Source organism: Balaenoptera musculus, chromosome 16 (assembly GCF_009873245.2).
Source record: "Balaenoptera musculus isolate JJ_BM4_2016_0621 chromosome 16, mBalMus1.pri.v3, whole genome shotgun sequence".
Classification (NCBI taxonomy): Eukaryota; Metazoa; Chordata; class Mammalia; order Artiodactyla; family Balaenopteridae; genus Balaenoptera; species Balaenoptera musculus.
Window position 1 is genome coordinate 65,755,437 of NC_045800.1, and position 14,627 is coordinate 65,770,063.

Consider the following 14,627-nt stretch of genomic DNA (forward strand, 5'->3'; position numbering starts at 1 on the left):
ATAGCAACCTGACTCACAGAAGCATTATATGAGTTGCCTTAAGTCCCACAGTCTATTTACTTCCTCTTAACAAAACAGTTAATTTATTTTTTAAAAAAAGAAAATGGAAAATGAAAGTGTCTAAAAGTCATATATGTATAAAGTTGTCAGGGCTGTCAAACTTTGCTGTTTAGGAGAATCTACTCTTGAATAAACAACCATAGGAACAGCCACAAGTGAGACCACAGTGCTTCAAGCCCACCGTGGTTTTATGTTCTTTGAAAATATGTTTTGGAACATAGAAGGTGATCTGCTGAACATGAGATCTATTAAAAATGAAAGGTTTTATATTTTTATACCATCGGGAAAGTCAACACCAACGGCAATAAAGTTGAGGCAGAAAGTTCTCCAAACTTTGATTTAAAAAAAATTTTGTTTTTAATTGAAGTATAGTTGGTTTACAGTGTTGTGCCATCTCTGCTGTACAGCAAAGTGACTCAGTTACACACATAGAGACATTATTTTTTTAAAATATTCTTTTCCATTATGGTTTATCACAGGATATTGAATATAGTCGTGATTTTTAAAAAAATTCTTGGAGTTTAAGACCTTTTCTCTTGCCTTCATTAACACTTCTGATACACAATATACGGAAAAGTAACTTCACAAAGTAGAGACCTATCTCCACTTTCATGACTGCTGTCAAATGCTACATACTATGCGACTCTTTATTCAACTATGAAAATTCTTGTCCTCTGTTCAACTATGAAAACTAAGAATTTAGAAGTATAGCCACCTGGCACAGTAACTTTCTTCCTCCCTTTTAGAAGTAAGTATTTAAGCTGAGAGAATAAAGTAACATAATTAAAATTAATTAAATCTTTTCATTCCATCATAGATGAAAGATTCAGCAATCAAGAGAAGCAGAAATATCTTTGTTAGATTATCCTTAGAAAAATATATACAATAACGTTGTTTCTGCTGGTGTTAACTTTCCCAATGGCATGAAAATATAAAACCTTTAAATTTTTAATGGATCTCATATCTGGCAGGTCCCATTCTGTGATTACTATAGCGTAAAGAAAATGCCATGTGGTTTTTAGGACATGTTTGTATTGTAGTCTGAGCAACTTTTAATATGATGGTATTGCAGAAATATTTTATTGTGGTTATGGAAGTAGAAAAAGTAGTATATGAAAACTAAGTAATCTTAGAAAGATAAGGATGAAGAAAAGGGGCCAGGAAGTCATTTGGTATTGATTGATTCTTATTTTCCTTTAGCTCCCATTGAATGAAAACTAAGAACCAGCTTTTAATTTTAAGTAAGACTTTAAACAGCATGTTAGCCCTTATCATTTAATGCACTATATCGGATTGTAGAGGGTCACAAACTTTAAACATAATGATATATGAGATACAGCATCAAATAGTTTTGATTATCTAAGATTCTGGAAGAATTCATTTGAGAATAATGTCTCCTTTTGTTTGACAGGGTTTTCCCCCCCAAATTTTATTAAACTGTCTTGTTTCAGAAGGGATTTAAAACAGCTGTTTCAATTTGCTTATTCATGACATAAGGGCAAGGTGTCAATTCCAGTATTCAACAAACTTTTATTGACTCTTCTGTATGTTTACTTTGCTAGGTACTGTAGGAGATACAAATATGCCTGGGATAGTATGAGCTATTCAGGGCTCAAAAATCTTACTATACATATATGTAATACAAATACCCAGTGGTTATTTACAGGTAACATATGGAACTTACTATTTAATAATGAAGGTACAAAGTGCAATGAAAGAGTAAAGGAAGGAAAGGTTAATTACAAAGCATACAAAACCCTGAGCAACCTCTCTAATTCAAAATAACAGCCTATCATAAATTGCTATAAGCTCAGCTGCTCATTTCTTGTTGCTATGAGGACTTCTGAAATCAGCTTTGTACCCAGTTTTCTTTCTGTAGATTATCAACTCTCCTGGGTTCCCTGAAAATATCTTCTCTTTTGCCACAACTTAGCTTAAGCATGATGCTCAAGAATATGGCCTCTACAGACATATAGACTAAGGTCCTAATCCTGGCTCTGCCACTGATTATATGTGTGGTTTGGGGTGGTTTCTAGATTTTTCTGACCCTGATTTCTTCATAAGTAAGATAGGAGTAAGTAATATCTCTTCATGTTGTTGTGAGAATTGATAGATAAATCACCTAAATCATATAAATGATCAATAAATGGTGGCTATTATATTTTTCAGTTTCTGAACTACAGATATCAATTTCAAGATTTGTAAGAATGAAAATTAGAGTTTCAGAATTATAAGGATGTTTCTTGATGTGGTTTCTGGAATACAAAAGAATTTCTTAGGGATTTTTTTTTTTATTAACATCTTTATTGGAGTATAATTGCCGTACAATGGTGTGTTAGTTTCTGCTTTATAACAAAGTGAATCAGCTATACATATACATATATCCCCATATCTCTTCCCTCTTACGTCTCCCTCCCCCAACCCTCCCTATCCCACCCGTCTAGGTGGTCACAAAGCACTGAGCTGATCTCCCTGTGCTATGCAGCTGCTTCCCACTAGCAATCTATTTTACATTTGGTAGTGTATCTATGTCCATGCCACTCTCTCACTTCGTCCCAGGTTACCCTTCCCCCTCCCCGTGTCCTCAAGTCCATTTCTTAGGGATTTTAAATGGTTGAGATAAAATGTCAAGGCTTAATGATAAACACAACAGAACAACTTGGGCTACTGTATCAAATACTTTTGAAAGCAATTTTGGCAACAACAACTTGGGGCAGTGTGTGCTGGAGCCAGCTGTCGATGGTTCTGGAGGGCAGGTTGTATACACCTCATCCCAGTTCCCAGTTTAATGACTTTTCTTTAGTAGTTTGAAATCAGCCATGGTGGGAGGAAACTGGCAAATGCTACAAATCAGGGCTTCCCCGCCTCTGCCGGTAGTTAAAACATTTGCTAGCACATTGCTGATTAGGATAACTAATTCTGGGTAAATATGTCTCTGCAATCAGCTTTTAGCTGTGGTTTTGGCAGTGGTAACTACACTGCTTGTGCATTAGATCACCCAGAGAGCATAAAAGACAAACCTTACCGATTTAGGCACCACTGGCCAGAGAGTCAGTTGGCCTGGGAAAGGATCCAGGCATAGTTATTATTATCTTTTTAAATGTGGGTCAGTTCTTAAACTTTAGTGAACCTCAGAACCCTCTGGAGGGCTTGTTAAAACATAGATTTCCAGGCCGCACCTCCAGAGTTTCTGATTCAGTAGGTCTTGAGTGGAGCACGAGAATCTGTATTTCTGTCAAGCTCCCAGGTGATGCCAGTGCTTTGAATAGCAAGGCTCTAGGGGATTCTTGTCTGCGTCCAGGACTGAGAACCACTGCTCTAAAGAAACACTTGCCCCAAAGCATAGGCTTACCCAGTACATTCTGATTTTAGTCTGACATTTTACTCACTTTAAATGTTAATTCTTCTATTTTTTTCCTGGCTGTGGAGGGGTGTGTGTATGGGGCTGGGTGGGGTGATAAAGGGTTGTAACTCAGGTTCTCCAACTTTACACCCGTACTTTCCAACCTGGCTGTACATTAAAATAATCTGTGGAGAGAGTCTCATTCAACTGGGATGGAAGGCATAAATATTTTTCAGAAGCTCTACATTTCATTCTAGAGTGTAGCCAGGATGAAGAGTCACTTCTCTAAATAGCTTAATATTCAAGCTGAAAATGTCGAAGTCTGAATTATCTAGGCTTTGATGATACAGTGTTGAAAAACGACAGCTTCCCTCTCTGTTGCAGTTTTAAGATCTATAAGAATTCTATCTATTTTTTGTATGAATGGCAAATTGAAGGAACAAGCAGAAAATTGTATCCTCAAGATTATTGAGTCAATATATTTTAACATAAAACCTAAAAGATTAAAACCAGTAAGAAAACTTTGTAGGCATGTGGAGTCACAAAGGGTGTGTGTGTGTGTGTGTATGTGTGTGTGTGTGTGTGAGTGAGAGAGAGAGAGGTGAGCATGCACATGCGTATTCATACCTCTACTAACACAAACCTATATTCACACCATTAGGTGAAAATTTCAGGAAGGCAAAAAATATTAAAGAATTATATACTGCTGAGGACTGGATTTTTAGAGGGTGTCACTACATAATTTAGTAGAAAGAATTTTTATATTCATTGAAAGTTTCATGTGGTAGGTACTGCTGGCTGACTACTTAATTCTCCCCTTTGTAAAGGAACTTGATTTTACTCATGGAGGCAACATGTGCAGCTAAAGACCACACTTCCCAGCTTCCTTTGTACTTAATATACCATGTGACTAAGTTCTGGCCAATGAGATTTAAGCAGGTGATTTTGGGTAAGTCCTAAGAAGGCTCCTTTAAAGGAGAGTAATTGGACTTCTACCAATTTGCCTTTTCTGCTGCTTGAAATACAGACATGATGACTAGACCACCATCAGCCTTCTTGGACCATGAGGGCACTTGGAGAAGAAGCCAGTGCTAAAGACGGCAGAGCAGCAGACTGGGTTCTTAATGATTATGGAGCCATGATAACAGCCTCAGACTGCCCATCTAATTCCTTTATCTGAGAGAAAAATAAACCCTCATGTGTTTAACTCACCATTAGTTTGGGCTTTCTGCAACATGAAGCTAAACCTAATCCTAACTGACATACCTAATAGCCCCTAAACAGTCCCTGGGTAAGAGGAGGCCCTACAAAGGAGGCGGTTGATTGTTTGGGGTTACCTGTTCTCACAACTCCCTTCTCTGAGAACTGCCTTCACACACAGTTCTGATGTGATCCATTTGACTCTTCTTCCCTCCAAACATAAATGCTCTGCACCTGACGAGCCTGGGCTAATTGGTATTTGGAACTGAGCTGCTGAGCATGATTTAGTTAGCAGTGGAACTTGACACAAATTGTGACAAGACATGCCATCATGGGCCAGATATGAATCGATGAGTCTTCCAAGAGAGAAGAGTAGAGTGGATATGCAAAGAGGAAACAAGGAGGTGCTCAAGACGGAGCGTGAGCAGTGGACAGAGGCTGGACTGAACGTGTATGTGATCCTAGCTCTTAACTCCCTGCTTGTCCTTTTCTGTGCAGGACCTGGCTGTGTTTTGTTGCCCATTCCTGCTTATATCCCTACAATAACCTCTTCCCTTCTTCTTACTTCAAGTAGATTCCTATTTCCTGTGATTGGCAGAACTTTGAGGGGACAGAGATATTTCTGGATGTGACCCGCATGTTTTGTAACATTTAATTTTATGGCCAGAATTTCACCTTGTGTGGTAGTGAGAGAAATATAAAACTAAGCAACATGAACTGCTTCCAGTGAATATCAGCACTGAGAAACACATGATGGGAGTGCTATTACTGTAGATTTTATTGTTGATATTTAAAGGTTTATGTAGTTATAAATGTAATTTTTATCACTTTGATGTGTGGATCAAACAGAACATAATAGTAGTATCATATTCTGTGCTTGCTTTACTATGGATGCACATTAAATTTTGCCACATGACTCTGATAGAAACTCTCTAGAGGGTTTGGGTGACAACTGCATCAGGCTCCTGAGGTGACTCTGGTTGGTGGTCACCATGCCACCCTTAGAGGATGCTTCACTTCCTTTGTAATTTCAACCCATTACATTTATATGAAGCGTGTGGTTACTACAGCATATCTAGCCATATCAAGGAACTAACTAAAAAATACTAGGTATCTTTTCTATAATGACTATAAAAACTTAAGCTGAAGCAGAAATGGGGAATAGAAAGATGAAATTTCACACCGTAAAGATTATTAGACATGAGAAAGGGCTTTATAAGAAGAGTGTAGAAGTGCTTCACCTGGAGCCCTCTAATGTTAGACAGACATCTTTTTGAGCTAGTTTAGGAGTAACATTTCTTGGAGGTAGAATATGAATAGTAAGAATGAAAGTGATAGTACACTTACACTGATGTAAGGATTATGATTGTGTGTTTTCTCATTTCATAATTTTCCTTTTTAGCTCCATCATTTTTAAGAAGGGCAGAGTCAGAGAAGGTCACAGGCACTCTTGGTTATCCATTCTAATTTTTACTTACAGTTTGGGTTTGGCCAGAACTGGAGGGGGCTCTTTGACGGGCGAGGAAGGCTCAGGGATTTTTGCTGACTGTCCATTGAATCTCTCCTGGAAGGAATCAGGCCTGGTCTGGTTGGTGGTCACCATGCCACCCTCAGAGGATGCTTCACTTCCTTTGTCATCTTCAGGCAGGTTGAAGTGGACACGGAGCCCGATCCTTGAGCTGGACCGGGGCTCGTTGTGGTTCACCAGAACGCCTTCCAGTTTGGGTTTAGGGAGTTGTTCCACAGAAGGCGGCTCTGGGTTGGGTGGGGACGGCTGTTGCTCAATAGCAGCCAGGTTGGTGGTAGAGTTGGCTGAGTGAAGAGACCCATTGTTTCTGGGGTCTTCATTTCCTGAAAGGATGATAACAGGACCTGAGATGTTAGCCTTACTCAACAAGACTGAGATAGGATTAGAACCCTGAGACGGGGCATGTATCCAACCCAGGCGAACGTGCTAATGGAAATCCTTGTCAAAAACAGAAAACACAATCTGGGACATTAAAGAATGGTAAGGATACAGGAAAAAAAACCTAAAAAAATCTAAGTACCATTTTGGAAAGAATTTTAGAAGTTTAGGTAAGATCAAGGAAATGTTTTCTTAGGGAGTATAATAAGTAACAGCAGGATAACTGGGGTGGTGGTGATAAATGCGATGAGAAATTGACAACTGGATTCTGTTCAAGAACACTTTCCTCAATAATTCAAAAAATTTTAGGAGAGCCAAGCTAGCTTCATATGAAAAACAGTAAGAGGGTAATATACATTGTCCATACTCATAATCAAAATCATAGTCTAAACTGTTCTGGCATTGAAAGAGCCCTTACCTCTTATATCTAGCTGTGCAATGCTTGACACTGTGCCGTATTTATTGCTTGCAGTACAGGTGAAGCACCCAGAGTCTTCCGCAAATACCTCAGCAATGACCAAAGTACAGATCTCCTCTAAAGCCAATAAAGCAGAACGGTTACTGACTTATTTACAGAAGTGGAATTATGGAATTTTCTGATATTAGATGGTGACTCTATAAAAGTCAATAGAAGAAGCTGATGATATTAATTGTTTGAAAATAATTAGTCCAATTGTTTGATTGAATTGACTGATTAGCAGACTAAATGAGCCAAAGGAAGTAAAATGAATAACTCCATGCAGACAATGAACAAGAGGATTTAATGATAATATAATGTATATTATGGATTTGCAGATTATCTGTTTTTATGTCATCCGTCCAGATGTCAAAAATGGGACCAAGAAACAATAAGCTTAAAAATCACAAAAACAAATTAGGATTTAAAGCAAAAGTAGGTCTGTGTGAAATACCACTCTATTCTTGCTAAGGTGGTAGCATGTGACACACAATTCTGGTCAATAAGATATTAGGGAAAATCTCCTGGGGAGTTTCTGGGAAAGTTTTTCTTGCCTTTTAAAAGGGGTAAAAGAGAGCGTTTTTCCCTATTTTTGCCTTTGGACGTTGTCATCTGCATGTAATACCCAGAACTGTGGCAGCCGTCTTGGGTATATGAGTAGAACCAGTCTAAGAGGATACTCTGAAGATGACAGAATGGGGAAAAAAAAAATAAAAAGTTTGGCCCATGATGATCTCTGAGATGCTAAATTAACCAATCTCAAGACTACCATATCTTAGGACATCTTGCTATCTAACAAGATACATTTTTCATGTTGTTTAAGGCACTTTTGGTTAGGTCTTGTTTACTTGCTGCCCAAAGAATCCTAAATGATGGAGAGGCAAAGTTTGGTTTTGGTACCTCTCTGTCCTTTTTCTGAGTCTTATGCTTCCTTCTCTCTGTTCCCTTCCCAAACATTGGCACTCTCATCTTTCAGCAACCTGCATTTGGAAAATGATCTGATAAATTCATTCATACTATACTATACCTGCCTGATGAGATAGTATTCTGTCTCCAAAGGGTATTTGCTTTATCCAAGGTGGAAAGAAAAACTCTCTGAACATGAAATTTTAGATCATGGAGCTGGGGCTTGTTTTGAGCAGGGACCCCTTTTGGGTGACTCTGAAATTATTTTGTGTATGAGACTGCCTAGTGAAAAAGCTTGCTTTGGTTGAAAGTATCAAAAGCCTGAAATATTTTCAAAGGGAAAAATGCTTCTCCACTACAAGCAATGCTAGAGCAAGAGCACTCTGGTCTTTACTGTATCCCCAAGGGCCTAGTGTAGGGTTATGCAACATGGATATTCAGTGTCTACATCGGGAATGCCTTTCCATTCAGTTTTCAGAAGCAAGAATTATAATAACGAAATTCCAAACCATCATTCTTACCCATGGGCACAAATACAATCTTATTTTTCAGGGTGATCGTAGAGAGGATATTCAGATGTTTATGCTGTGTTTTGTGAGCAACTTGTCTTTTTCTAGAGGTAAGAGCTTTATCCATGTGTCATCTTAATATCCTCCCAACCAAATCTAATAACATCATAAACATTTTATTGATTCTGTGAATTTTAAAATCTGATGCATAACTTTTGAGATACATAGGCTGTGGAATTGGAATTGATAGCGTCATGGAAATTGCTCTGCCCAGTTTAAGGAGGTCATGAGTAGGGGCCAATGAAAGAGGGAAAATATTCCTAAGAAACATTCCTCAACAACGCAGAACTAACTGCATTCACACTAGCTATTGAATATATATTCCAAACTTGCACATGCTTGCCTTTCCTTCTCCTACAGTCGTAGCTAGAGTTGGCTTCGATCTTCTTTGTAAAACTTTTCTTCTTGACACCAGTGTAATTTCAATATGTTTATTATATATTTCAAGTCACAGATCACATACAAATGAAATGAAAGTTAAAATGATCTTTACCTGGCTCTGCCATGGATCGAGGTTCTAAAAGAAAAAAAAATTAAAAGATTCTGAGCATTTATTTTACTGAGAGGTGATATTTTTATCAGAAGCTTCCTATAGAAATGTCTTTTGCATACTCATGAGTAATTTGACAAGGCTAATCTGTAAATTTTAAGTAAAATGACCTAAGCACCAATGACCTTGACAGGGATAGGATCATTATCACAGAAGGGCAGCAAGAGAGCTGCTAACTAAATGATGTGGGTGTATCTTGGGACATACTTGGGTTCCACTTGGGACACATAAACCTTAGGTGAGGAAAAGTTACTGAATTAGTTGGGATTCAGGATGACTTGCTTTTATTGTACCCATTCAGCCTGACCTGAAAAAGTTTGTGAAGACTGAGAGATCATTCTTGGCTTTGGGCTCTCACATCCTGATATAATGTAGCGTATACCTCCTGCCCTAAAGTTTCTAATATTAAGAGCCTCAGGATAGATGACAGGTTCCTCAGGAACAGTTCTTTGTCTTAAAATTCTTTGGCATTCCTGAAGGTGCCCGCTTGGTACTGAAAACAGGTGCTCAACTAAGGTTTATAGAATTGCAGGCACTCAGGGAATAGTTGTTGAATTTAGTTACATTCTTCTACACTGATAGAACTAGTGGAGGTTTTTTGCCTCAGCTTAAATGGTATTCAGAATATATCATTGCTGCTGCTATTCAGAATATGTCATTGTTGTTAAACCTGATAGTAGTTTGATTCATATATCTATTTTGTGATAGGCAGAAACAAATTAACCAAGAAGCAAATAATTTTCAACATATTTTACGACTGAAATGGGTCAAGGTGAAAGCACTGCATGACAAGAAAAGAATTAACCACTTGGATATATAAATAATTCTTACAATAAAAAGAGTAAAACCTCAATAAACAATGAACAAAGGATATAATAGGTAATTTTAAAGTAAATTCAAAGACCCAATAAATAGGAAAAAAAAGTTCCTTTCCACATCTCATTAGTGAAGTGCAGATTAAAACAAGTATTCCCATTTGGGACCTGTAAAATTAGTGAAGATTTAAAAAAATGTTTAATACCCATTGATAGTGAAGGTATAAGACAAAAGAAATTCCCATATGTTGCTGGTTGTAGTAGAATGTAACTGAAATAGCATGTGTCCCAGTTCAACTGGGATGATCTGGTTTATTCCTGGGATCTCTGTGTAATGATTACTAGCACCCTCTGTTACTCCCCAAGGTGTCCCAGGTTAGATGATCAATTATATAATCATCCTAAATTTAGTTCAACCTTTTTGGATGGCATTTTGATGATTTATATTAAAAGCCTAAAAAAATGTGAATTTACAGTAGCAATTCTAGTACTCAGATTTATTCATAGATATTCACAAAGATATTCACAAAGATCTTCTCTGTTAACATGCTTTGAAATATAGTTTCTAATAGTAAAAATTTGTGGACAATCTACATTTTCAACAATAGGAGATTAAGTAAATATGAAATTGATTGCATCAACTTATTTTTACAAGTAAAAAAGTTCTATATTTATTAATATGGAAAGATGTTCATGAAATGTTGAGTGAAAATATCAATTTACAAAACAATTTATTTTTATTTAAAGAAAATATATGCATGGAAAAATTTTTGGAGAATATACACCACAATATTAATAGGGTTTAGTTTGGTGGAGTATAAGTGGTTTTTATTTTATTCTTTTTATTACATTTTAATTAGTTGTTAAAAGTTATAAAAATAAATGTATACAATATATCTATAAAAATTATCAGAAAAATAATTTTAAAGCACCAACTTACTTTTCTGTAAAATTCTAAAATCTGGAGAATCTTCTATCAAGGTCCCTTCTCTATACCACTCAACTTTAGGAGATGGAGCTCCTTTTACTCTGCATTCAAAGACAACTAGCTGACCCTCAGAGGCTGATAAATTTTGTAACATCTGTAATGAGAAGAATATTGTTAGAACCAAAACGCATATATTTTTGGAATCTACTCCCAGTGCTGAATTTTCGAAAAGGATACCATTGCCTCCATATTTGGATTTTCTCCAAATCTTGTACATTTCCAGCAGCTTCAATTCTGTGGATGTACATTGAATCTATTTTTGAAGACAGAATCATCTGAGTGCATAGGAAGCTTTTTCCTCACTATCTTCTTTCTTTTCCTCTCTGTTGCAGTGCCAGACAAATTTATTGAATACTAGGTGAAACATATTGAGGGTTTGCAAAAATACTAATATTTGGTAAAGTAATTCTGCTTCCTTTAAGAAAATGCCCAAGTAGAGTTTGGTTTTCAGAAATAATAACGATTTTAAAAATCTGCAGTGAATATCTACTAGGTGTATTCAGTATGGGAGTAATGTATTTTTCCACACAAGACTGTTCCACAAGGTGGGCTATCTCTGTGGCCTAAGTAAGTGACTATTTTCTTGGCTTTGCCTTGCCTACTTTCTGTAGTCCTAGAAATTGACGTTTGTTTTGCTATTTTCTTTTCCTTATGTGTTCTTTACAGGATAGCCTCAATGTCTGTTGAGGGAGGTAAACAATGACAATCTCTATAAAATCATAGTCACATATGGAGTCTTAGGTCATGGTAAAATATGTCATAATTTTGTGAAGGCATCATTAAATGCTCTTCCACACTTCCCCCAAAAAAGCTTACAAAAATCACTTTCCATTGTAAAATATCAGTATATTCTATAATAGACCCTATGGGAGAATGGAACTCACATTTTCCTTTCACAGCTTGTCTTTCACTCATCATGATTTATGAGCTTAAAGTCACACATTCGTTTGTGTAGTTGGTACTTCATTTGATTATGAAATGCTCCTTTGGCATATATGTGGGCACATTTTTATTTTTAATATAGGCCTAAAGATGATAAACATGGAAAGGTTATGATTAACTTCCTCTACAAGCTCTATCAGCAACAAATGCTGCAAGGCTTTCCCATTATTACAATTTTGGGGTCTGTATTTAGGAAATATTGGCTCTTGCTTTGGAGAAGGGGAAGGCCAGTAGTTTTTTTGCTTTTGTCATTTACTCTTATAAATATCTTGTGATTGTTTACAGCTCTTAACAGTATATGATATTTTGTGCTTAAACCTATCATAGTTATGGCATTTATCTTAGGAATACTGGGGTGGGTTTAACCACATGGCTTTAGCTGTAGTAGGAGACTTTTACCTCAGAAGGGTGTGTTAGTTGATATTGTGACAGCCAGGGGGCGCTATAGTTCAGAGTTAGTGTTTTGTTCTCTTTTTGCATTCCCAAATTTGTTTGCTGAAGGAATTCAGGATGTGATTTGCACAGAGTGGTTTCTGGAGTAATAAGGAACTATTTGATTGAAAACCTGGTTATTCCTTGTTTACCCCAAAACAATAGCTTCTAGTGACAAGAATGGAATGTTCTCAGTAAGCAGGGAACATCATTGAGTCTTGGGTGCTCCTGGCAAGCTGGTGAATCTGACATCTGAGCAAATTCTGTGCTAAGATGGTAGTTCTGGGGGCCCATTGAAAACTTTAATGGCAGTCAGACATCTCCCTGGGATTCATACATAATGGAGTTTCCTTCCTTCTTGAGGCAAACAAATTAGAAAACCAAAGCAAAAAAAAGTGGCGGTGGCAGAAGGGATTGAATGAATAAAATATGGCACATTTAAAAAATGGATGTAAGCAGAATGAGGTCAGTCTACATTCTGACATGGCTTGAGGTTCAGATATATGAACCAATTCTCAATCTGCAGAGGTGACACCAAGGTCCTGCTTGCAAAAGGACCTCCTGGAGAGAATATGTTACAGTTGAGACCAACATTAGTTGGTTGTAATTATTCACTTGAAATTGAAGGCCAAGACCTGTGTTCTATTGGAGAGTCCAGCCAGATACCTGAGATACTATAGTTCTAGAATATGCCAGCTAAGGGACTGTGATATGAGATGGAAACTCATTCCAGTGTGATACATCGTCAGTACTCAGTAAAGGAGTTGCCAGGGGTCATCTTACAAGGCACTTAGAAAAGGTTGTTGAAGGTCATAGTTTGAAGGACAATGATAGTTGTTATTGCTAAAAACTGTGCTTTTCTACAAAAATCTCATAAGAAGAAATCTCACATTGCTGCACATCCGGTCCAAACCAGTTACACCATTTGAACATAGTTTAGATGGGGCCATGTTCAACACAGCAGTAGGTCTTAGGCTGTTACTAATGGCACACTGTGTAAGACTTGATCATATGTATCTTGACTTCACTGAAGACGAATAAGACATGAAACATTCCCCAACTAGCAAAGATTAAGTTAGTCTTAACTAAGAATTATGGATCTGAACTGAAGTCCCTATAATGAAAAGTCTACAACCTCCTGCAGTAAACAGTATCCAAAGTGCAAATCTGTCTTGTGTGTCATCACCATATTGATCATCCAGGAAGACATTCTTTGTAGGATGACTTGACAACACAGAGACTTGAGGAAGACGTCAGGCCGTCTTCCACGGCCATTTGACATTGGATTTTTTCTCTACTCCTGACAACACTCTGAAGCCACAAAGTGATAAAAGCAATAATTCCTTCTTAGCTGAAATGGAGGCAGTTCACCACAGAATAAATATAACTCTGTTCCCGCTTTGTGCCAAGCGCTGTGCCAGGTGCTGTAAATGTGAGTTGAAAGGACACAGTTCCTGCTTAGTAGACCTATACCCACAGATACAATGCAGGGACATCCTTGAGAAAAGGCATCTCCCTTATTGGTTAAAAGATGTCAGCTATAAGGTTCATATTGTCACTTTATTCTTTTTTTAAATCCAGTTGCTATTTTTGCACCTTGGGAGATGCTGGAAGTGAATGCTATAGTGCTTTTAGACTGGAGTTGGATCAGAGCAGTTTTTACTGATAAAGAACCATTTGATTGAAGACCTTTTTGCCCCTACATTGTCACAGGTGCCCAATACAACACTTGAGTCAGAGAAGTCTCTGGCATTGTGAGGTTGGGGAGAGGGGCCCATGTAATCTTCAGGAGTCTAGAGCCAACCACTGGACTTGTCATTTCAGGGTTTCCTGCCTCAGCTATTATATAATGAAGTGCCGTTCTTCAAATTCTCACTTCCCCTGCCCCCTTGCACTCTTCAGATTACTGCTGAAGCAGCTGGAGCCAGGGCTGCAGCCTTGAAAGCCTGCAGAGCAGCTGTTGTTGGAGTGGGAGCAGTGATAGGAGTAAGATTCTAATGTGATCATCTACCTCCCTTCACACTCAAGGAGTGTGAGCACTGTTTCCCCCCCACAAACAGAGTGAAAGTGTTTTTGATACTGTATAGAGGATGGAGGATAGTCTATCTCCATAAAATATTTTAAAAATATAGGTATCCTCTATAGGTAGAGCAGTGAATTAGCATATGGGACCCCAGGCTTCTTTCAAACTCTACCACTGTTTTGCTGGGCAACCTTCATTTTCATTTTAACCTTCTTTAGGTTAAAAGAAGATAATAGCAGTACTTCCCTATCACCAGAGGAGGTACAGGGAGTTAAATAAAATTCTGCTCTCTAATCGTTGCTTTCAAAAAAATGGCTTCTTGCCATTATTGGCAGAGAAATGCTTTGTTGGGCAGTATAGAAAGTGAGTCATAGGTACTGGAATGCCAGAAGTCCCTAAAGAAGTAAATAGAGCAAGGAATAACCTGAACAAACGT

At 37.6% G+C, this 14,627-nt stretch overlaps 1 protein-coding gene across 1 annotated transcript in view; it reads right to left on the bottom strand.

The window, feature by feature from the left end:
* Nucleotides 1–14,627, bottom strand: part of MYPN (myopalladin) — a 74,816-nt gene that overhangs the window by 26,428 nt on the left and 33,761 nt on the right. The window contains exons 7-10 of the mRNA XM_036828497.1: nt 10,747–10,888; nt 8,935–8,958; nt 6,928–7,044; nt 6,082–6,454 (exon numbers count right to left, since the gene is read on the bottom strand). Of these exons, the coding sequence (XP_036684392.1) occupies nt 6,082–6,454; nt 6,928–7,044; nt 8,935–8,958; nt 10,747–10,888 (656 nt within the window). The remainder of the gene's footprint in view (nt 1–6,081; nt 6,455–6,927; nt 7,045–8,934; nt 8,959–10,746; nt 10,889–14,627) is intronic.